Below are 23,040 nucleotides of genomic sequence, written 5' to 3' on the forward strand. Positions count from 1 at the left end.
GGACATGTCTGGGAAGTGACTGAATGTGGCGTTATAGGTCATCGTCCCCCTCCCCGGAATTCATGGGAATTAGGTGACTTGTGTGTGCTGATATAGTGCAAACCCTCCAGGGACCTACTAAGGCCTCGTGGCTTCCGTGCCACGACACGTCGCCGCTGTTATCCGTACCAAAGGTGGACATACCGGCTTTTAGATAGGTAGTCATAATGTTCTGGCTGATCAGTGTAAATTATGATGTAATAATTCATGGTTTTATCACGTGAAGATAATGATTTTATATTTCCTAACACGACAGTGTGAACTTTTTTATGAACCTGATGGTGGTCAGGCGACTGAAACTGCTTGTGTAAATAAAGAATTTTACCAACAGCTTAAGGCGATAGTATGACATTTTTCAAGTAATCAGCATTAATCATGGGGACACGGGTAAACAATAAGTGCCATACCACAATCATAATACAGGGGTGAGCCGGCCAGGGTGACCGAGTGCTTCTAGGCGCTACAGTCTGGAACCGCGCGACCGCTACGGTCGCAGGTTCGAATCCTGCGCCGGCCGCGGTGGTCTCGCGGTTAAGGCGCTCAGTCCGGAACCGCGCGACTGCTACGGTCGCAGGTTCGAATCCTGCCTTGGGCATGGATGTGTGTGATGTCCTTAGGTTAGTTGGGTTTAAGTAGTTCTAAGTTCTAGGGGACTGATGACCACAGCAGTTCAGTCCCATAGTGCTCAGAGCCACTTGAACCATTTTGAATACTGGGGTGAAAGAAATTTTGACTCTTCAACTGAAACGTATTTTGCGTTAGATATTCATATGTTTTTAAGAAAATAAATATCTTGTACTGAATTTGGAAGAAAAAAATTCTTATCACATTTCTCACGATAAAAAAAGCATCGGTAAAGAAAGTTTACGATATTAATATAAGCCGATATTTGGAAAGACATTATAGTATGCTCGAGAAAGAGAATGTGAGAAATGCGAAGCAACAGTGTAACATAACCGTGTGTTATCTACCCTACAGGCGCTAACAAGTGCACGTGTATCTCAATACTGTAGGTCAGCGGTTCATCATCCAACTCACGAAGGTGAATGACGCCTCGTGAACGGAAAATGTTACGATCTGTATTAGGACTTCTTACTCACGAGTGCATGAGCTCTCGGCCTAAGACTTTAACTAGCATAGAGTCTAGCGCGACATCCATTGATTGGGACAGTGAGCAAACGACGCAGACATTTAGGTGCTGGTTACTCCAAAAGTGAGACTGCAGGTTACAGTTGCGTGCTGTCTAAAGAATCGGTCCAAGCAAGAAAACTTCATACTGTCGAGGTTGTTACTACATTCTACTGTCATCCTGAAAGAGTGCTTCTACAGAAAAATGACAGGTTGTTGTAATCGGTCCTAACCGCCAACTGCATCTCAGGAGAGGTATCCTTGCTATCATAGCGTTCTTCGTTGTAAAAAGAACCTGTCTAATGATCACACCCATTATTATGAAAATTAATAATCATGGAGTCAGAAGAGCTTCCACAGAATTCAAATCATCCCAAAATACTTTCTTACGGAATAATCTAAACGCTGTCTTCCTCTCGCCTCGAAGATACATAAAAATTGTTATGGACCTTTTTGAACACAATTAATTAATAACTTACTTTCAAAACACAAAACAATTCTTCAGTTCAGCTGACTGTCTCTAGTCTTCGACCACACAATTATATTAATATCTGTACCCCTTTGGGCGTGTCCGCAGCTCGTGGTCGTGCGGTAGCGTTCTCGCTTCCCACGCCCGGGTTCCCGGGTTCGATTTCCGGCGGGGTCAGGGATTTTCTCTGCCTCGTGATGACTGGGTGTTGTGTGATGTCTTTAGGTTAGTTAGGCTTAAGTCGTTATAAGTTCTAGGGGACTGATGACCACAGATGTTAAGTCCCATAGTGCTCAGAGCCATTTGAACCATTTGAACCTTTCGGCGTCTCACTAACGTTTTGCTGTTTTCGTTATGGTGGCTTTGTAGTGTACCAATACTTCTGGAACGTCTTATAATCTAGTAGGAAAAGCTTTAGTTTCTTTGAATGTCTCAGGCATTCGTAATAATTAATCTGGTATTCTAATGCCTTGCAGCAGACTTTCAGAGCCAGTGAGGCTCAGATCACAGCACCCCTACTTACGCGGTCTTCATAAGGTAACTGGCAATTGTGGCAGTTAGAATTGTACTTACTACACGAGTACTCTGGCTTTGCATTACTCATTTTCAGCCTGGCTGTTTAGCCATGCATTTGATTGTTAAATTGCGAACAATCAACACATTTCACTAGATGCTAACGACAATGAGTCCTTCGTTTAATAGTGCTGCCTTTCATAGCAGATGGCAAGGAAATAGTCAACCAGCGTTCATTTTAGTAGACGAAACATAAAGATATCAGGAAGAAAGGTCAAGAGTTAACATCCCGTCGACCATAAGATCAATAGGGATGCGGCACAAGCAGGGATAAGACCGAGATGGGGAAGATAATCCACATGTCTTTTTCCACGGAAGTCATCGATCTAGGGCAACCACGAAAGACCTAAATCTGAATATCCGGCTGGTTACTTGACTTCCGATCCTCCCGAATGCGAGTCCAGCGTCATAAGCACTGTGCCTCTAAGCTTTGAACAGACGCACACGGGACAGTAGCCAACAGATACCACATACGCATACACAGTCCAGTAACTTTAACGTGACCACTGTCTATATGCGACTTCAGCATGCAATAAGCACTCACAGACTGAGGTGGCAGCACTAGCAGTGTAGGGTGTGAAAGCGTATCGGGGGAACGCGGAAAGCAGGACAGAGGTTTATGTAATGTGGAAACGGAGCGATTTGTCTGATGTCCAAAAGAGCATGATCATTGGCATTTCTGAAACGTCTACGTTTGGAAACTGTTCGCGTGCCGCCGTAGCTAGAGAATACCGTGAATGGCAACCTACTGCTATCCAAAACCGGTGCCGAGACAACAGTGGTGCATCATGGGGGTGAACGACGGGCGCAGAGGTGTGTCTGGACGAACAGACGTGCACTTGTTGAACAACTCATTGCCCTGATAAGCAAAGGGGCTACCAACAGTGTCTCATCAACAACCGCCCAATGAACGGTGCTCCGTATGGATCTCTGTAGCAGCGCCTGGTTCATGCACCCATGCTGACTGCTGCTGCCGGCCGGAGTGGCCGTGCGGTTCTAGGCGCTACAGTCTGGAACCGAGTGACAGCTACGGTCGCAGGTTCGAATCCTGCCTCAGGCATGGATGTGTGTGATGTCCTTAGGTTAGTTAGGTTTAATTAGTTCTAAGTTCTAGGCGACTGATGAAGTTAAGTCGCATATTGCTCAGAGCCATTTGAACCATTTTTGACTGCTGCTCAGCGGGGACGAAGGCTGGAATTTTCACCCCAGTATCGCAACTGGACGTCACCTGAGTGGCGATAGATGGCCTTTTCAAATGAATCACGTTTTATGCTCCAGCGGACAGACGGCCATTGGCGTGTGTGGCGTGAAAAGTCTGAAAGAAAACACCCTGCAAGGATCCTCAGAAATATCTAGGCCGGAAGAGGGAGCATTATGGTCTGGGGATTGTTTTCGTCATTCTGAAAGACACAATGGACCCAAAAGTGTGCATCTTTCTTTGGGAATCCTGTCCACCTCTACACACAGTTTTTCCTCGACACAATGGCATCTACCAGCAGGACAATGCAACGTGTCACACTGCTCGCAGTGTACGTGCGTGGTTCGGAGAGCACCACCATGACTTTACCGTACACCCATGGCCACCAAACTCACCGGATTTAATCCCAATCTTGAATCTGTTGAACCACTTCAATCACACTGTATGCGCCGGGGATCCGCAACCTAGAAATCTAGTGCAGCTGACCATGGTACTGGAGTCGGCTTGGCTCCAAATTCCTGTCGGTTCCTTCCAGACCCTCACTGACTCTCTTACTGCACGTCTCGTGACTGGGTAGTGTACTTCACTCGAGTCTCTTTCCGACGTTCGATCTGGGAATTTGAACAGCAAATCTCTCCGTCCTGCACATTGTATCTCCTGTTGATGTCTGAGCATCTCCGTAACACCCTCGAGTTTACTAAACGACCCTGTGACGAAACGAAACGCTCTTCTTTCAATATTCTCTATCTCTTCTATTAATGCTACTCTGTAATGGTTCCAGACTGAAGAACAATACTCAAGAATCGGTCAAACGAGTGTTTTGTGAGCAACCTGTTTCATGGATGAATGACATTTCCTTGAAATTTTCCTAATGAATCTCTATCTGACATCTGCTTTTCCTACAGTCTGTCGTATGGGGTCATTCCACTTACGGTCACCCTGGATGGTTACTTCTAGGTATTTGCAGTAGTTACTATTTTCAAATACTTGTCACCAAAAGTGTAACCGAACAGTATTGGATCTATTAATGCGCAGTACGTTTTATTTATTTACGTTCAGGTTCAGCTGCCAGTCCCTGTGCCAGTCATCGATCATCTGCAAGTTTTCCTATCTTTCGCTACAGTCTCCTAGCGATCGCAAGCTGACAACAGCTCAGTCCACAAGTAGTTTCTCGGAGCCTTCCACGTTACCCACTACGTCATTAGTATAAACTATAAATAGTAACGGTCCTATAACACTTTCCTGGCGTACTCTCACAATTACCTCTACATTTGTCGATTTTGTCCTTAACGGAACGACGTGCTGAGTTTGATCTGCAAGCGCGTATTTTGTTCACTAAACTATAGGGCGGAATAGTATAGAATGCCTTCCGAAAATCGAGGAACACGGTTTCAACCTGAGCGCCTTTGTCTACCGCGCTGTGTATCACATGGACCAACAGAACCAGCCAGATTTGTCAATATCTCTGTTTTCGGAATCCATGTTGACTTTTGTAGAAGAGATTTTCGTTCACTCCTAAGCTGTTTCAGTTTCTCTATTCTGCGACCGCTTCTCTTAATATCTGCAATTTCGGCATTCGTGCGATGTCTGAAGGAAGGAACCGTATTACATTCTTCCGCAGTGAAACAATGTCGGAAGGCCGAATTTAGTATTAAGGCCTTCTTTCTGTCATCTGCTTCGCTGCCTGTATGGTCACTGAGCAACTGAACAGATGATTTCGACCTCCTTACTGACTTTACATTAGACAAGAACTTCTTAGGATTTTTAGCCAGTTAGTTTGGTAAAATTTAAAAAAAAAATGACGACGCTTTGTTGTTATTTATGATACTTCTCGCACCGTTCTCCTCATCCTCATTTTGGCTTCATTCAGCTTCCGTTTGTCTACCAGACTCTGACTTCGCCAAAATCAGAGATGAAGCTCTCTTTCCTTTAGTAGCAATTTTCTAACACTGTTATTAAACAATGGTAGGTCTTTTACATCTCTCGAAACACTTCTCAGTATATAATTGTTCAAAGCTTACTGTACAATGCATTTGTGTTTTACGCATTTGCGCTCCACGTCTTCGTCCTCAGAGCTGAGTATTTTATGATAGTAACTTAAGTACCCAGCAGTTTGTCTCCTGTCGCTGTTGCTAACCAAAATTATTTTCCTATCTTTTTTTGACACTCCCTGTAATACCCGTCGTCATTGATACTATCGCAGTCTTGCGATCACCGATTCCCTATGCGGGCTTTCAAAATAACTACGCACCCTCCGACTCAGAGTCGCAATATTAAAAGTTTTGACTGGTTTCGTTGTCTAGGGGTTGGGATACGTAGTTGCCGCATTACAAGCCAAATACTGCTGAGTCTACGGTATACAATATGAATACACTCATGAATCGAATGGTCGAAGGTTCCTATCACTCGGCAATTGCGAATTAATATATAAATGTATAAATGAAAGATTGCAATTAAATAAAATCTGCAGGTACTATCTTAACGACTTTAAATGATGAGTACGATAGTAGAAGTACTTTTGAGAATGCGGTATATTTCTGCATTGATGTCGATGGTCCAGCAATTAAATAAAATATAAGTTGAATAACAGGGAAACAATAGATTCCTACAGCACGTAATTAGTTATGTACAACAACACAGCTCGCGAGATATTCACTTCTAAACGCACACTACGTCTTCACTGCAGAAGCCACGGAAATCTCACAAGTGCACAAGTCGGCATTCCGAAGTATTTCTATCTCCACACTCTCCAAGTCTCCTCCCGCGACTCCGCGTTCGTCCCGCCCAGCACTTTCCGTGTCGTGTCCCGTACTCCCCGTTCACGAGCGCTGTGATTGGCTAGAGTGCTCGCGTCATGTCTGCAAACCCACGCACCCACACACATATTTAAGCACATACGAAATACTGGATTTACATTTAACTATTTGAAATTAAATAAATATTCCTACGGCTGGACCATAAACATGCTCTAACACACATTATTAAATACATAAACAATTAAATAAACATATATCAAAAGAAAAGAAGCAAAGGGTAGGCCAGGAGCCTAATGTCTCTGTGCTTTTTAAAACACAGTAAATAATTGACCAGTTTCTTCATCAATAGCATGTATCTGATATTAACAAAGACATAGATGAATCAATATATTTATAAGCATGCTGCTACCGTTTTTTGTGTAACTGTGGAGTACTTACGGCCTGACGCGATCGAGAGCAATCGGCCACTTTGCCCTCCTATAACTCATGTACTATCTAAGTTACATGCCTGTAATTCATACCAATTTAGGTTTCACTAATAGCTTTCTAAAGACACAGCGATTTACAAAATCGGATGAAGGGTTTATATTTTGGAAATTCGTTGCTGGGTGTTACTTGTATAATTTACCGTCAGATACTAAACTTTAAACTAATAAAGAGATTGAAAATCTGATTACACCATCAAAATCGTCGTGAAAATAATGGTGATATACATTTTTCTTTTTGAGGTATCATGATTCATCTAGCTACTATTAATTTCTATACGAACTGTGAAATGTCTGCCTTTAAGGTTTCACAAAGTCCGCCATCTTTGGCACTCCCCGGCATAGACATCTTCATCGACACAAAGCACCCCTCGTCACAGCGGAATTCCCAGCCATGCGGCCGATGGGCCGCGTGCTGGAGCTACCCCTCTCGTCCGGCTGACGTTTGCCACCACGTGTTTGCTGCCTGGCCCCGGCTCTGACGAGCGCCCAGTGCATTTTCAGGGCGCCACAATTTGCCCGTTACCTCACACCGCCTCAACGCTAGCTTATTCGAAAAGTTTGGGATCGTTACTTACCAGGAGGTCTAGACACTGCCCTCACGTGTTGGTTCGTTAATTATAGGGTCGAAGTAATTTTGAGACAAAACATCCAGAACAATCTCACACGAATCCCTTTCTCTGATACCAGTTTTAATTGCGTGATTCTCCCATACTAGAAACGATAAGATGAAGTCTCTGCCTATTACAGTACCACGATCAGGAAACTTGCATGTGTTAATCTCCAAATTGTCTCTGAAGCGCTCTGCCACTACAGATCCTGACAGAGGTGGTCTATAAAAGCATGCAATTACCTTGTTTAACCTACCTTTTAAACTTACCTTTACCGTGCCTGTTTCATATTCAGAATCTGTAATAACCTCACAACACGCATAAAATATTCTCGGACGTCTTGTCGGGTCAGTTCTGTGTATAAACTCAAGCTTTCGATGATTACCACCATTGTCTTCTTCAGGGGCAAATAACTGTCGTGTGGGCTTTGGTGTTTTCACTCCCACCTCTTCGGGGAAATGTGCGGATGGTTTCTTTCGTGGCCTTATATAGCTGATGGACGGTTTCTGATTGGCTGTCGTACGTCGTCATTACGTCATGTTGCAACAGGTGGTGTAAACCTCTGATCTGGTGCCCCCAACGCTCCTATAGGAACGAAGAAACGAGGCCAATTTCTCTGTTTCTTCTAGGCGTCAGTAGCATAGCGCGCTTCAACCCACCATTGTGATTATAAGCATTGAAACTATTCTTGCATATTATAATTTCTGCAGCCTCTTTAATGATAGTACCTCATTATGTAGAAGCCTGGGACAAATATTATGTTTTATAAAACAGTGTTTTTTTGCCCTTTATGAGGCAGTGCTCAGCAACTGCTAATTTCTCGTTCACGTTCTGTACAGTGGTCGGAAACGGAACGGATGGACTGACCGACGTACATCGCCCACCCACATTAATGTGACCACAACCTACGTTCGACTAAAACATGCAATAACATTCACTGTCGGCGGGTGGCAGCACTAGCAGTGAAGGATATATAGAGTGCGTCGGGGAGCGGGGGGGGGGGGGAGGGGGGGCGAAGAAACAATGCAGTCGAGTTATCTGATCTAAAGGCTTTGGCTTTCGGGCCAAAGGTGGAAGCATTTCCGAAACGGCTAAGTTTGCAAGCTGTTCGAGGGCCGCTCGGTTTAAGTATAGCGCACGTGGCAAAATGGCACTATACGAAACTGGCGCCGAGGTAACTATGGGGCATCACGGGCCATACATGACATGGGTGAACGACGGCAGCGGAGATGTGTGTGGGTGAACTCCTGATCAACTGACTGTCCGGATAAACAGAGGGGCTACCAACAGTGTCCTCTCTACGTCTGTTCAGCGAACGTTGCTGCATAGGAGCCTGCTGCACCCATGATGACTGCTGTTCATCGGCGACGAAGGCTGGAATTTACACGCCAATATCGCAACTGGACGTCCACTGAGTAGCAACGGGTGGCTTTTTCTGATGAATCACGTGCTATGTTCCGTCGGACAGATGGTCGTTAGCGTGTACGGCGTGGAACGTCTGGCAGCAATCACCCTGCAAGAATCATAGGAAGGGTCCTGGCCGCAGTGCATTCCCGTCTTTCTGAAAGGCACAATGGATCAAGACAAGTAGGCATCTACCCATACAGACTATGTCCACCTCTAAAAACATTTTCTTTTTCCTCAGCACAATGGGATCTACCAGCAGGACAATGCAACGTGTCACACAGTCCGCAGTGTACGTGCGTGGTTCGAAGAACACCATGTTGACTTTACCGTACTTGCCTGGCCACCGAACTTTTCAGATTCAAATCCAATCGAGAATCTGTGGGATCATCTCGATCGAGCTGTTCGCGCTGTGGATCCTCAGCTGAAAAACATAGCGCATCTGGCCACCTCACTAACTCTCTCCCTACACGTCTCGCAGCTATCCGCTCTGCAGAAGGTGGTTATTCAGATTTTTGACCGGTGGTCACATTAATTTGACTGGACAGTGTAATTTATTGCTTTCGTGGACCCTGAGGCCGAGACTTTCCTTAACTGTGCGCGGTGGCGCCACAAGCGCAAACATTGACACCATCTATGGCAGCATGACGTAATGATGACGTACTCCCATCAATCAGAAGCCGTCACAGGCTATATAGGGCTACCATAGCAGCAGCTAGCTACAGCCAATTGCTCCTGACGAAGATCGTGGTAACCGTCGAAAGCTTGAGATTTTACGCAGAACTGACCCCACAAGAAGTATGAGAATATTTTATTCGAGAGCGTCGCCTCGGAAAGCTTGGATCTCATACAGCCTCACTAGATATTATCAGATTCTTTACTGCAATAAATACGTTGCAGAAATGGCGTCTAACCTATCCTTGCGCTGTATACGGCCCAGTCTAAATTTAGTGTTTTGCTGCTATTCACTACCTGTTTCAACCGTTTCTAATGCTGTTGTTGTCGTGGTCTTCAGTCCGAAGACTGGTTTGACGTAGCTCCCCATATTACTCAACACTATTCAATCTTCATCTCTGAACAACTACTGCAACCTACATCCTTTTGAACCTGGTTACGGTATTCATCTCTTGGCCTTCCTCTACAATTTTTACTCCCCACACTTCCCTGAAAATTAAATTGTTGATCTCTTGATGTTTCAGAATGCGTCCTATCAACCGATCCCTTCTGTTAGTTAAGCTGTGCCACAATTTTCTTTTCTCCACAGTTTTATTCATTACCACCCCGTTAGTCACATGATCTACCCATCGCATGATCTGCATTTTTCTATAATACCACATTCCAAAAACGTCTCTTCTTCTCTGAACTTATTTCTGTCCACACTTCACTTCCATACAAGGCTACACACCAGACTAATACCTTCAGAAAAGATTTCCTAACACATAGATCAGTATTCGAAGTTAACAAATTTTTCTTCTTCAGAAACCCCTTTCTTGCCATTGCTATTCTACATTTTATATCCTCCCTACCTCAGCCATCATCAGTTATTTTACTGCCCAAATAGCAAAACTCATCTACTACTCTTAGTGTCTGGTTTCCTAATCTAATTCACTCAGTATCGCCTGATTTAATCCACCTGCACTCCATAACCCTTATTTTATTTTGTTAATGTTCATCTGATATCCTCCTTTCACGACACTGTCCATCCCATTCAGCTACTTCTCCATGTTCTGTTTCTGACAGAATTACTATATCATCGGCTGACTTCAAAGTTTTTATTTCTTCTCTCTGATCTTTAATAACTTCTCCAATTTTTTCTTTGGTTTCCTTTACTACATGCTCAACGTACAGATTGAATACCATCGGGGACAGACTACACTCCTGTCTCACATCTTTCTCAACCAAAATTTTTACAAACGTTAAAGACGCTCCAAAATTCCTGAAAACAGATACTGGCAAAATAGCGAGGGTAAAAAGTTCAAATACCTAAGGGAGATAATCCAAGAAAACGCTTTGGAAAAATCTGCAATAGAGAAAAGGTTGCATAAAATGTGGACAGCAAATGGTATCACCAAAGATCTCTACAGTAAAATGTACTTATGCAAAAATGAAAAAATAAAGCATTACAACACAGAAGTGAAGCCAGAGTGCATCTATGCAAGCGAATTCCTGACATTAAACTATAATTTAGATAAATTGGAAGTACTAGAAAATATTAGGACCACAAAACTCAGAAGGTTGGAAATTACGAAGTAATGCTGAAATATAGCAAAATATAGAAAATATTTCAAAATTAATGAGAAAAATAAGACTCGTGTTTTTTGGATGTTTATTTCGAAAGCAAGACAGTGGATTAACTAATAAGATTTTGAAATATTTGTGGGGTAAGAATTCCACAACAAGTTGGGTCAACGAAGTAAAAAAAGAGTTCGAAAGAAACAAAATAAAAACAGAAGATATAAGAATAGTAATGTCTTTCGGGAAAAATTATTGAAAATGGAAGGATTCCAAGGCGGAGTAGTTAAAAAGACTGCTTCAAAGTATTCTGAAGACCGAAAGAAGAAACCTACAAACGTACCGAGTGTATAGTGGCATTCTTTCCCAACCTTCCTCCTATTTTCCTAAGGGACTCTATTACCCGACCCCAATGACAGAAACCTGTCCTGCTGTGATTGTTCTAACATGGCACGAAAATCGTCCTCTGGCATCGAGGCATCTCGTTCCGGCTGAGATATGTTGCCATCCCTGGGCAGCACATCTTACCTGTTGCTATGGCGTAAGTGTTGCAGCCGTGCGGCCAGTTCCAGCTTTCGCTTTCCGCTCAAACAGGAGAACGTACCGTAGTACGTCACTTATCCTCGAATGAGGACAATGCACATCGGAAGACAAAGTGCCGAAGGGGTAGCGGGGGTATTCCAGTGGCATCAGAGGTGTCTCAACTTTCGCCAGTTGTGTCCCATAATTGCAGTAGCTTAGGACAACAGGGTGGCCAACGTTGCTTATAAATGTCTCCAGACGGCAGCAGATTCTCATTGCGTCCGCACACCACAAATACAGTCCCTATCCAATTCGTACTGTGTAACACGGTGTATAAAATCAAGAATACACTAATGACAAATCAGATGGGGACTAATTGAGAAAGAAGCAGGCCACAAAGATTGCAGAAATCAAGTAAATAAAGTAAAACTAGCGCTTATAGCGCGTTATTGTGGAACAAAATGATTCCGTCCGATAGCATTCCTGGGAGTTTCAACTTTATTGCGAATCGCAGTTTCTGAAAAGTGTCTTCACAGCTCTGCGCATTGATTGTGGTTCTACACCCGAGGAATCCGACGAGCAGAGAAACACGCTGTTGCACGATAACGCCCGCCCCAACACTGGCAATCGGACGAAGGCTTCGCTTCGGCGATTTGGTTGGGAAATACAGCAACATCCTTCGCATAGCTCGGATCTTTCACCGTGTGATCTTCACATCATTGTTGACCTGAAGAAATACATGCGTGGACGTCGGTTTCAGACGTACAAGGTAGTGCAAGAGTGGGTGCAGTTGTGGATCCGTCAGAGGATGATCGCGTTCTACGAAACAGGAATTGATCGTTTTGTCTCCCAGTGGGAGAAATGTCTTAACGCTTGTGGTGATTACTTTCGAATGGAACCATTCCATGGTCCCGTTGTGGCGAGTGTTCGGTTTTCATTTGACTGTCCCTTATATATTGAAGTCAATAGCTCGTCCTAGCACCTTTGTGGGTTTTCCTGCATTTTGCTGTAGTCTTGTAGCGTTGCAACATTCACATTGGTAACAAAATAGTTCGCGAACAGCTTCACGCCTCTTCCGACATTATCCGATAGATCGTCTACAGATACCACGTACAGTAACGCCCTTATATAACTCTCTTGGCGTGCTGCCGTATTTACTTTCACATCAGTTGATTTCATCCCGTTAAAAAACGATATGTGGAATTCTGAGATTAGACAAGCTCGTGTTTTGTTCCCTAAGTAACAGTATGAACTGCACTAAATGTCTTCCGGAAGTCGGAGGCCACAGCACCAATCTGGTTACGGCGCTCTAGATCTCGTGGACGAACAGAGTGAGAGGAGTTTCACAAAATATCTGTTTGCAGAGTCCATCTTGATTACTGTAGATATAATTACATGCATCTCTCCAACTATCCTCCTTTCAGATGGAAGTGGCGCGCGCCTTTTCCGAGTTACTTGGTACCCTTCGTTGGTACAGCGACCTATGACAAATTTCTAATAAAAGGGCGGCGAGTACCTTTGTAGAATCTGCCTATAATCATACAGATACCTTATGAGGTACCGATGTCACTCTCCCATTGAGGAAGCGTAGTTTATTATTTATTTCACTGGCAGTTATCCGAACATCTTCATTTTCGGCGCTCGTGTGGTTATTGAAAGGAGAAACCGTCTTACGACCTCCCGCATTGAAACAATTTCGGAAGACCGAATTCTCTATATTTCGGCCTTCTTTCATGTTCCGGTGCCAGTATGGTCACTGAGTAACTGAACACGTCCGAGAACAAGCTGTGAGACTGAATGAGGCAGATCATCTGAACTACAGGTAACTAGAAATATACTTCCCATATGGGGGTCACCGCCGGTGTTCTTGGAGACAGAGCATGCAGTTCTAGCCCTACACTTGTATGAAACCGGCGTCTTTGAGCTCAAACTGGCTTTTTCAATTTTTCTTGGGCTGGTAGAATATACAGTTGCCCGATAAATGGAAATGACGTATTGATTACACACTATCTTTGCAAACATGTGATTAACACGATGGACTTTTGATTAACAGAACCCAATGAGCTATACTGGACGGTGAATGTTCAACACAAACAGAAGTTGCACCGAGTATATCCTAAGGAAGCGTAATTGTAACCTTGTAAGTATATATAAACGATTTATTAGATTGGATCAACAACACTATTGGTTTCTTCGCTAACGAAGCTGCTGTCTACAAAAACGTGCCGTACAGACTCTCGGCGTGTGGGCAGATGCAGACAATTTCACAGAGTTTCACACTCAAGTTGCCACGCAATCGTGACTTACTCAGTTTCATAACCGAAAAAAGGCCTTTCACACAAATATGTCAATCAAAATATTCTAGCACTATTGCAACCTCATTGTGGAGACATGAAAACTCTACCTGATGAAAGCAACATAGACCTCCTGTGCAGTTTTAAAGTAAAAAGATGTTTCATTATAACTGGAATTACCTTGCAGGTCAGTCAATTACATCTGCAGCGCAGAGGGGCGCTTTCAGCTGAAACGACAGACGGTCTCAAAAACAGATGTAAGATTGACAGTGTGCATAAAACCTTTATAAAATTATCCTTTTATTTCTTTCAAGGCCTGAATCGATTCTTCATACCTCGCGTTTTCTTTTTAAAGCCAGTGAGATTAGGGAACTGGACTGCCTTTGTCAGAATGTGCCCCTTCTACAACGGGATTTTCTTTTTAAGTGCATCCCCATCAAATAAGAAAGAAGTTACCTTGCAGTATCTTAATGTGGACAGTGTGCAGTCCAGTCCACCAAAAATGCGAGGTCAGCAATCCGTTCCGGATGTTCCAATTTTCGTTCCTGCATATCTTTTTCCTTCAAAAATTCAACAATAGCGAGTTTTAAATCGAAAAATCATTTCAGCCGCCCCCCGTAATTTAACGAACATACTTTGCAGTAATATACGAAGTCTCCATATTCTTCGTTCAGTTCCATTGAAAACTGTTGCAAGTGACAATGGAATAATGTGTGCGACATCAGAAATTTTGTAATTTTTTAATCTTTGATCATCAACTAGATCTTTAAATTCTTTCCGCGTGGTCAAATATGCGGTACTCGTCGCTTATGCGAACTGAGAATTCTCATCCCTCTCTTCTGTCATTCCCAATCATTTTAAAGAATTGTGACTGTAGATTGCTAGACTGCCTCTTCTGTGCAAACAACAACTGGGCCTGTGAACGTCCTTCGTACCACGAAAAAATATCGAAAGGTAAACAGCGTTGACACCGCGATTCGGCGAAAATTTTGCAGACCGAACAATGCCGCACAGCATTGCTAAATGAAACGTCGCGCTGTTCGGGTACTTCCGAGAAGTAACGAGGAAAGCCGATTGACAGGCCGGGCCTGTCATAAATGGTAAGAAGGATTACAGTGAACACGGAAAAATTATCATTTTGGGCGAATTATAGCTCCCGGGGCTGGGTAAAGGTTAAGCCTGGATGGGGCCGAAACGACGAATATATTTTAGTTGACAAAATGTGTAAAAGAAAAAGCAGATAATCGAAAAATTGAGATTTACGCAAAGCTCATTTGGCAATTATACGAGTTCATATGTATATACATATTCGTTGTGTGCAAAATTCGAGGGACCTGGACTGGAATCGCGCTGCCGCTTGCGTGCATGTGGTGAATGTGGCCGCTTTGTGTTGCGCAGGGCCGGTGGTGAGCGCGCTGACCAACAAGTACGGGTGTCGCGCCGTCTGCATCGCGGGCAGCATCATCGGCTGCGCCGCCTTCGTGCTCAGCATCTTCTCGCCCAACGTCAACGTCCTCATGCTCACGTACGGAGTCATGGGTGGTAAGTACATCTTTAACCCGACGCATAGCTCCAGCCTTCCCCGCATTTCCTTCCATTTCTTACTCACGTGGCGTTACACAAAAAAAAAAAGATACTAACATATTCCGCCATCATGGAAAATAAAAGCACTGTACATCACAAACGTGGGCTTCATTTTACTGAACATATTACAATATTTGATATTCACCGTTTATATAAGGCCATAATAAATTAATACAGTCTTCCATATCGTAAGTCATTCACAATACTCCACCGCCAATCGACGTCTCTATATTAAAAAGATGGGAGAAATGCGTATTAATGAACATTATTTACAAGTGGAGGAGAAATACTCGCCATATACTGCGTAGCTCTGCTAAGAGGTGGCAGGCCGATTTTTTCTGGTGTTTCGATAGATACTAGCAACTTCGCTTTTGTGTTGTGTTGATGGAGTCATTCCAAATAAATACTAATCATCACTTGTTTCGTGTGACGCCCAGTGGATTTTATGTGCCCATTCGATAAAAAGGTCCCAATCAGTTGCTGCGATATATGTTTCAATAATATGACCTCTAGCACTTATCATATCAGGAACCAGCTGTTCACAACGCCTTTCTTGACCCTCGTATGCCAGCTCGCGCCGCGCTGTCTGTCTGCAGCCTCCAAGTTTGCGTCCTCGTTCCTTCACATCGTTAACGCGAATATCGCAATAGACTAATTTAGACCGATCTATCGAATGAGCGTATAAAACGCCATTAAATATAGAACATTTTCTTTGTAACGGAAACAAATCGTAGTGTTCCGTTCACAGTGGGTGCCGTGTGAAACGCGGGGTGACCAGTATTTACTTTTTCCGACTTCGTCAACGCTTGGAAAAGCGAAATTGCAAGTATCTGCCGAAACACCAGAGAAAATGCGTTTGACGACCTTTGGGAGACACACCTGGTATGTGTCTTGGTTATAGTTTGTCGCTCCGTCTACAACCAGGTCACGGAAACAGAGAGCTTGTTTACTGGTACATGAGTCCGCAACGGATGTCGTGCGGTCTTGTTGAGGACAACAACCCGAACTCTGAAGTGTTTAGTGAACTCGTGATCACCCCAGATCTAAGTGACTGAACGTAAATCAGCATCCATTCATACTGGTTATCCGTTTCTTTTTAGATGCATAACACGCTTCCTAAACATGGCATCTCATTTGTAGCTATGCGAACCCACAAACCATTCATCACTGCGGTACATCTTTTCAGTTTCCAGTTTCACACCTTTACTGTCAGTATTAGTCAAGTCTATAATGTTTCTTCTCCGTGAAAGGGAAATTGATTAAGTTTATAAATCATTTGTTCTAAGTCGTGCAGTAGTACTCTGTCTACCAAAGTTGTGTCTATAATGCGAACAGGAACGCGTTGCGTTGAGGTTGCGACCAAGAACTGCCGAATAAGTGATAAGAAAATAGTGTACTCGACAAATTATAATGTAACTTCCACATCGCCCTCGGCGTGTACACACACACAACACACACGCACACACACACACACACACACACACACACACACACATAGTACCCAGGACTATCATCTTCAAAACGATATTTCAAAAATCTTACGATCCAACAAGATCTTTCCACAAGTGCTCCATAAGAAAAAGTTTGGTGTCATGGCTGCTGAACCCACTCCTCATATACGTGGTGAATACACTTCTTGTTTGTAGACGGTCATTGCCGTCTTGAAGCATGATTTCTCTTGCTCACTCCTCCTTGAATCAACTAAATGGCAATGCGAGATGTCGTCCCAAAATCTCTTGGCAGTCGTGGTGGTACAGGGGTCGAGAAGAGTGCCACTCGAGAGGTGCACAACTGCTGTACAGTATGTATCTTTTCAGGGTTGCTGGATGAATGAGAGCGTATTCTAAAGTCTCACTGTCTACAATAAACATGGTTCATCTATCCAGAGTAGCTCAGGGGTACAATTTACGTACAAGTAGGCTACTTCGTGAGTTGGCTGTCCAATATAACGTAAGAAGTAGTATACACATCAGTGACATGCTAGCACTTTATCCAACTTCATTTAGACTTCCGGTGAGCTTCCGTAGCAGTTAACCGAAGTATATATGTTTAGAGGAACTTCTTCCAGAGCCCAATGACGCCTGAATTACGGACGCTGTTCCGTCTTTTCTCTAATATGCAGATAAAAGGGCCAAAGATCGCACAGTTTGATTCGTTATTACCGGCTTTATTCGTCAAATGCAAGCATCATCAGATAATCGTTGTCCTGGTGGCAACGCATTCGGGAGTTAAGTGTTAAAAGCACCGCCCGGTACTGAGCATCGCTTTTAAGCCCCTAACGTGTTGCCACCATAGCAGTGGTTATCTGATGATGCTCGAACGAAACCGGTAACAATGAATCGAACTGTGCACGATTTGTGGTTATTTTAACTGAATGTTAATTACAACGGTCGCTGTGTGCCCGACAGGTGAAGGCTGCGTTTGTTCTGTCATTGCCGGCCGTGGTGGTCGAGCGGTTCTAGGCGCTACAGTCTGGAGCCGCGCGACCGCTACGGTCGCAGGTTCGAATCCTACCTCGGGCATGGATGTGTGTGATGTCCTTAGGTTAGTTAGGTTTAAGTAGTTCTAAGTTCTAGGGGACTGACGACCTCAGAAGTTAAGTCCCATAGTACTCAGAGCCATTTGAATGATTTTGTTCTGTCATTTCTCTGTTAGCGCCCGTCTCCCTACGTTATCGGACAAATGTCCTGCTCTAGCAGTTGACGTTTTGGCTCATTCGCGATCTGTTTAAGTACTCTGACCCAAATGATTAGTTAGACCGGGCGAAGTGTGTAAAGTGGAAATCTGACTCGGCACTACAGTCTTCGGTGCTAGGTCACAGTAGCTTGTCATTCCTCACTTGATACAATACCTCACATTAGGTTGTCTATTACGTGCAAAGTATATAATTAACAAGTGACACTGTTTGCCCCTTTGGGTCTATTAAAGAAACAATGGCACACGCCTAACTAACTAACTAACTAACTTTAAATGTTTAGAGGCTCTTCAACAGTATCGGCTAATCACAGTGGAGTGTCGTATTTATCTTTGCTTATTTGTCTAGCTAACAGTGCCAAATTACAAACTGTAATATCATATTTAACTGCTTTGTAAAGAAATATAAAAGATGGACCAGCTCGGTGGCAGTAGACGAGTAGTTTACTACAGACATGGCTTAGCACTCAGCAGAAACGACGTAACTCTTGCGTAGGCTTGCGGAAAACGACATGCTGGTACATTTTCAGCAATTGAAGATACGAATGTAGACGTAAATGTGGACTCAAATGGCTCCTGCTGTGAAGACAACCATCATAAATTGGGCTTATTTGGAACGAACAAAGATTTGCAGCTTGGCATTGTCCAACGGAGCATAAGTTATCAGTAAATGACACGCACTGTGGATGTTTTCAGTGTTAAATTATTTCCCGGCCGTTTACAACTGATCTTCATCTGATAAATAGTGTCTTAGTATGGAGAACAGTCTTTGACCGTACCTCTCTCTTCTTTCAAACCTCTCATACTTTAGGAGACATGAAGTGAGGATAAGGGCGGCTAAATAACGAAATTCTGAATGTAGGCCTTTTTCATTTGTAAGTCATCAAGCTGTTGGAGAGCAACTTTGCTGTTTTGTCTCTACTAAAGATCAGACCCTCATTTACCACATATCACAACAAATATGTTGAATTAATTTCCTTTTAAATGGTGGAGGAACTTCTGTAGACAGAACGATTAAAGGAACTTCCCTTTAACTGGACCGCACAAATATAAAACAGCTTTACTTACGGAATCAGTAGCATAGAACTTATGAGTCTAAAACGAAATATTTCTCTCATTGGTTTCCTGCATCTAATGTAAAAGCTATTTAAAGGCAATGAAAACAACGTAACTAGTAACATTCAGAAAAAAAATTATGAATATACAAACACAATATAAAAAAAAATTAAATATCAGCTTACTTCATTTTCTCTAAACCTTTAACCAGTTGTTGAGATAAGTTAAGACTCAAGTTAAATCTCCTTGAATGACTGATTTTAAAGATTGAATTTAAAAAATTATGAAGACTCACTGTCAGCGTAAACTACTACTGAGAAATATTTAAGCAACGGATAACTCCTAAATAGGTATTTTTTTTTTGTTTCCGTACATTTGTTCAATAAGATGAGAAAGGAAAATTTAGATGCCTAGCAGCTATGTACTTCAGTTTCTACCCTGAAAAACAGAATACCTCAGTTACCAAACAGAAATAAGGTATTGAGAAGACCAATCTGTACGATCGCATAGTTAAGCTAATAGCTTCAGAAACTAGACGTTGCCATAAATGGAAGGAACTTTACTTGAGAAGTTGTGAGCCTTGAAGTCTTAAGAAATGGAAATAATAGCATATAAAAATGAGTGGGAGTTTGGATATTCTGTTTTGGACCTATTCCTATTCACTCGAAGAGTGAGGATGTATATTTCGTTCTTGGCATATCCTCAACTCTCACAAATACTGACATAATTAATAAGTAACGTATATCAGTAAGTTGCATCTCGGGAAAGTCTGAGCGAAATCGAATTTTTCTACCGTGGAATTATCATTAAGGCATAACCTCAATGTTCTACTTTTCGTTGTCATCAGAAGGTCGTGAAACACTGGAAACTGTTTTACTTATTTATCTCTACAAATATCTCAGTATCGTGACCAGTAAACTTACTGTCAAATAATGTCATTCAGATGTATAAAACTTCCACTTTAGTAGGATTTGTAAGATTATTTACCGTGATTCGTAATACTCACGGAAAAATAGCTATAATTTCTAATTCATGTTACCATTCTTAAAACTAGTTTCATTTCTCCCTAATTTACTTATAATAGATACAGTTGTTCCAACTGAAGTTGTTCAGTCAGACTACAAGCCGTGAACTTCACAAACTACTTCATTCAGCTTTCATGAAAGCGCTTTGTAGCTCAAAAAGTGGTCTCCTCTGGACGTAAAAACTCTTTTCTGACACAGTACTGTCAAGATAACTCCTCAGACGGGGCTTCCTTTTCACGTTTGTTTATAGGCATTCCAAAAATTTACTTCGGTAAACATCCAGTTTTCCTTGTATTCTGTTCCATAACTCAGATCACATAGGCTCCTTTCGAGCCAGGAACACTTCTTCGTATCGTACGTAATGAATAGCCATTTTAGGAAATGAGAACTTTTGAAGGGGAAGGAACAAAATACGTTTTTTTTATTTTTTTGCTGTCAAATGTACAGGTATTTCAGAAAATTTACGTCAGAGTCTTTTTCCGTGTAAGTGCTGAAATCCTTGACTCTTACAGCCAGGGATGATGGACAGCCCATCAGTTACTCGCCCATGCGTCTCAGCCGTGGCGCTGTTTCCTGCGGACGTCTTACACGTCGCATCTGTGAAGTGGCTCTTCAGCTATGAACGGACAGAATTACGGGACAACATTTAGTGAAAACAGTTTACATTTTGCGATGAGACTGGGCACAGTTGTCTGTGAATAATAGTATCGAAATCAGAAGATTGTTATCTCCTCTTAAACGGGCAAACACTCTAGTCTTGCCTACGCGCACATACAAGATACTAGCGACCAACCCCGGTTTCGCACGTGTGGCACTAAGTACGTACGAGCGAACTACTTGTCTAGTGTCTATCTGTTAGTGACAATCGTATCAAAATCCATTCAGTAGTTCCTAAGATTAGCCTTCACATAGAGACAGAGAAACGCGGTGGTGTAAGATGTATAGATGTTTCACCTCCAATTTGACGACGAACTGAGCTCCTAAAACTTAGGGCACTTACATACAGCATTATTTTGAAGCCCCCAAGGCACAAAATTGTACTCTGGTGCACATAAACCTGTGTTCGAGACAGAATAATGATTGTACAATCTCTCACAACACTACAATCAAAATCTAAGACAGAGAACTACATGGTATCGGCACTTCAGGCCTTAAAACCGTCTACAAGAATATCTACCAAACAAATAATAGGGAAACAAGAACAAGAACAATAGTAAAACAACAAGGAAGGGGTAAGCAGGTGACAGCCATGGGGATGATTTGGATTTCCATTCTAGCAGCAGCACGTTATGCCTGTCCTATAGAATGTCCACTATGGCTGTAGACACACCTGCAGCACAACGTGGCACGAGAAGGACGGCATTCCCGTTGCACTTGTAGTGATGCTTTCATTCTTAGCCCCACAGTGGGAGTACCGTTTTATACCGTGGTTCTTTCAGTTAGTTAGCCCCCTGCTGGGTGGTGTTTCTTGTTTGGTGTGGTACATCTGTTATCATTCTTTAGGAGGAATGATGAATCTATTATTCCTTGAGAATCTGATTTCCACTAACTACATTTATTAAACATAAAACTACATTCGTACAAATCATTTTCAGTACATATCAAAACATAAGGTGGGTCAACCGCAGGAATGTAATTTAGGTGTATTATGTGTCATCTTAAGCTTTCCCAGCGAATCGACTGTTTGTACTATACTCAAGCGTCCAGACAGGTTCAGTCGTCTTTAAAACACGATATTTCGACAGCGTACCAGTAGTATAGCCGGGGGGGGGGGGGGAGAGGGGAAGGGGGGAGGGGTGCTACCACACTGACATCATCCAAGATGGCGGCCGAGACGTCAGCTGATGACGCGATTGACGTCATCCAATATCGCGGCCGTGACGTCAGCTGATGATGCAATTACGTCATTCAAGATGGCTGCCGTGACGTCAGCGAGTACCATTTCACAAGATGATGGGAAAGTGCCACGACCCCCCTAATAGGAAGTTTGAATTTTGGAGGGAAATTGAACTTTGGAGGCAAGATAGGTCAATTGGGCTACCTCTACTAACCTAAGAAAATGGCACTTGCGCTACCTTCAATAACCTATGTCACCCGACCGCCACTTCTTCCTAGGAACGGGGGGAGGGGGGGGGGAGGGTGAAGGACTCAGCATGTGCTGGACGTAAGTCTTTATTTTCAGTCTTTATTTAAACAATTAGAGGCAGTACCACCATCAAGTGTGTTCGCACGTCATCCTCTTGGAAAATGGGAGGGGGGGGGAGGGGGGAGAATTTTGAATATTGAAGGGAAATTTGCTCTAAGAACTTACTCCTGCAGCTGAGGGGAGTTAGTATTGTGTTGCCCCCACTAGAGGCTGCTCATGATGCCGTTCAGTTCGAATATAATTTGTTTAAATTTGTATAAATTTGTTTAAATTCGTATAAATTTGCTTACATTCGTTTAAATTTATTATCTACCTACAGCATTAGTGGCGTGTTACCACCAGAAGAGGCTGAGATATCAGTGCTTGTTGAGCTGTCGGTGTTCAATTAGCGAAATGTTCGTGCCAGACAGGGCGGTGTTTTAATAGATGTATTACATGCACACATTCAGCCGAGGAGTGCATCCAAAGCTCACTGCATGAAGAATCGAAGCGAGCATTGATGCTTGAACATATGAAGAGGAAGAATACGGTCCTGCAAATAAATGCTTTGCATTAAAGATGCATTACACAAGAAATGGAAACATCTGTCTCTGCTGGAACTATCTGTGATTTCTAAAACCTACATATAATGTCCCACCACACAAGAGACAACTGCCTTTCATCCACCAGACCGAAGGACTGACAATGTTCACCAGTTCACTGCTAGAGGGCGCCACGGTAGGTCACGTGATCATGCAGTTCAGTCCATAGAAGCACACGTGTTTTCTCAACTGCACGTCTGCCCCATATTCCTCATCCCCCCGCAATCTGAGGGGGAAAACTGG

At 43.0% G+C, this 23,040-nt stretch overlaps 1 protein-coding gene across 1 annotated transcript in view; it reads left to right on the top strand.

Moving 5' to 3' along the window:
• Positions 1-23,040, top strand: part of LOC124722154 — a 310,300-nt gene that overhangs the window by 173,853 nt on the left and 113,407 nt on the right. Inside the window, 1 exon segment of the mRNA XM_047247357.1 lies at positions 15,110-15,253. Coding sequence (XP_047103313.1) covers positions 15,110-15,253 — 144 coding nt within the window.

This window comes from Schistocerca piceifrons, chromosome X (genome assembly GCF_021461385.2).
Source record: "Schistocerca piceifrons isolate TAMUIC-IGC-003096 chromosome X, iqSchPice1.1, whole genome shotgun sequence".
Lineage (NCBI taxonomy): Eukaryota > Metazoa > Arthropoda > Insecta > Orthoptera > Acrididae > Schistocerca > Schistocerca piceifrons.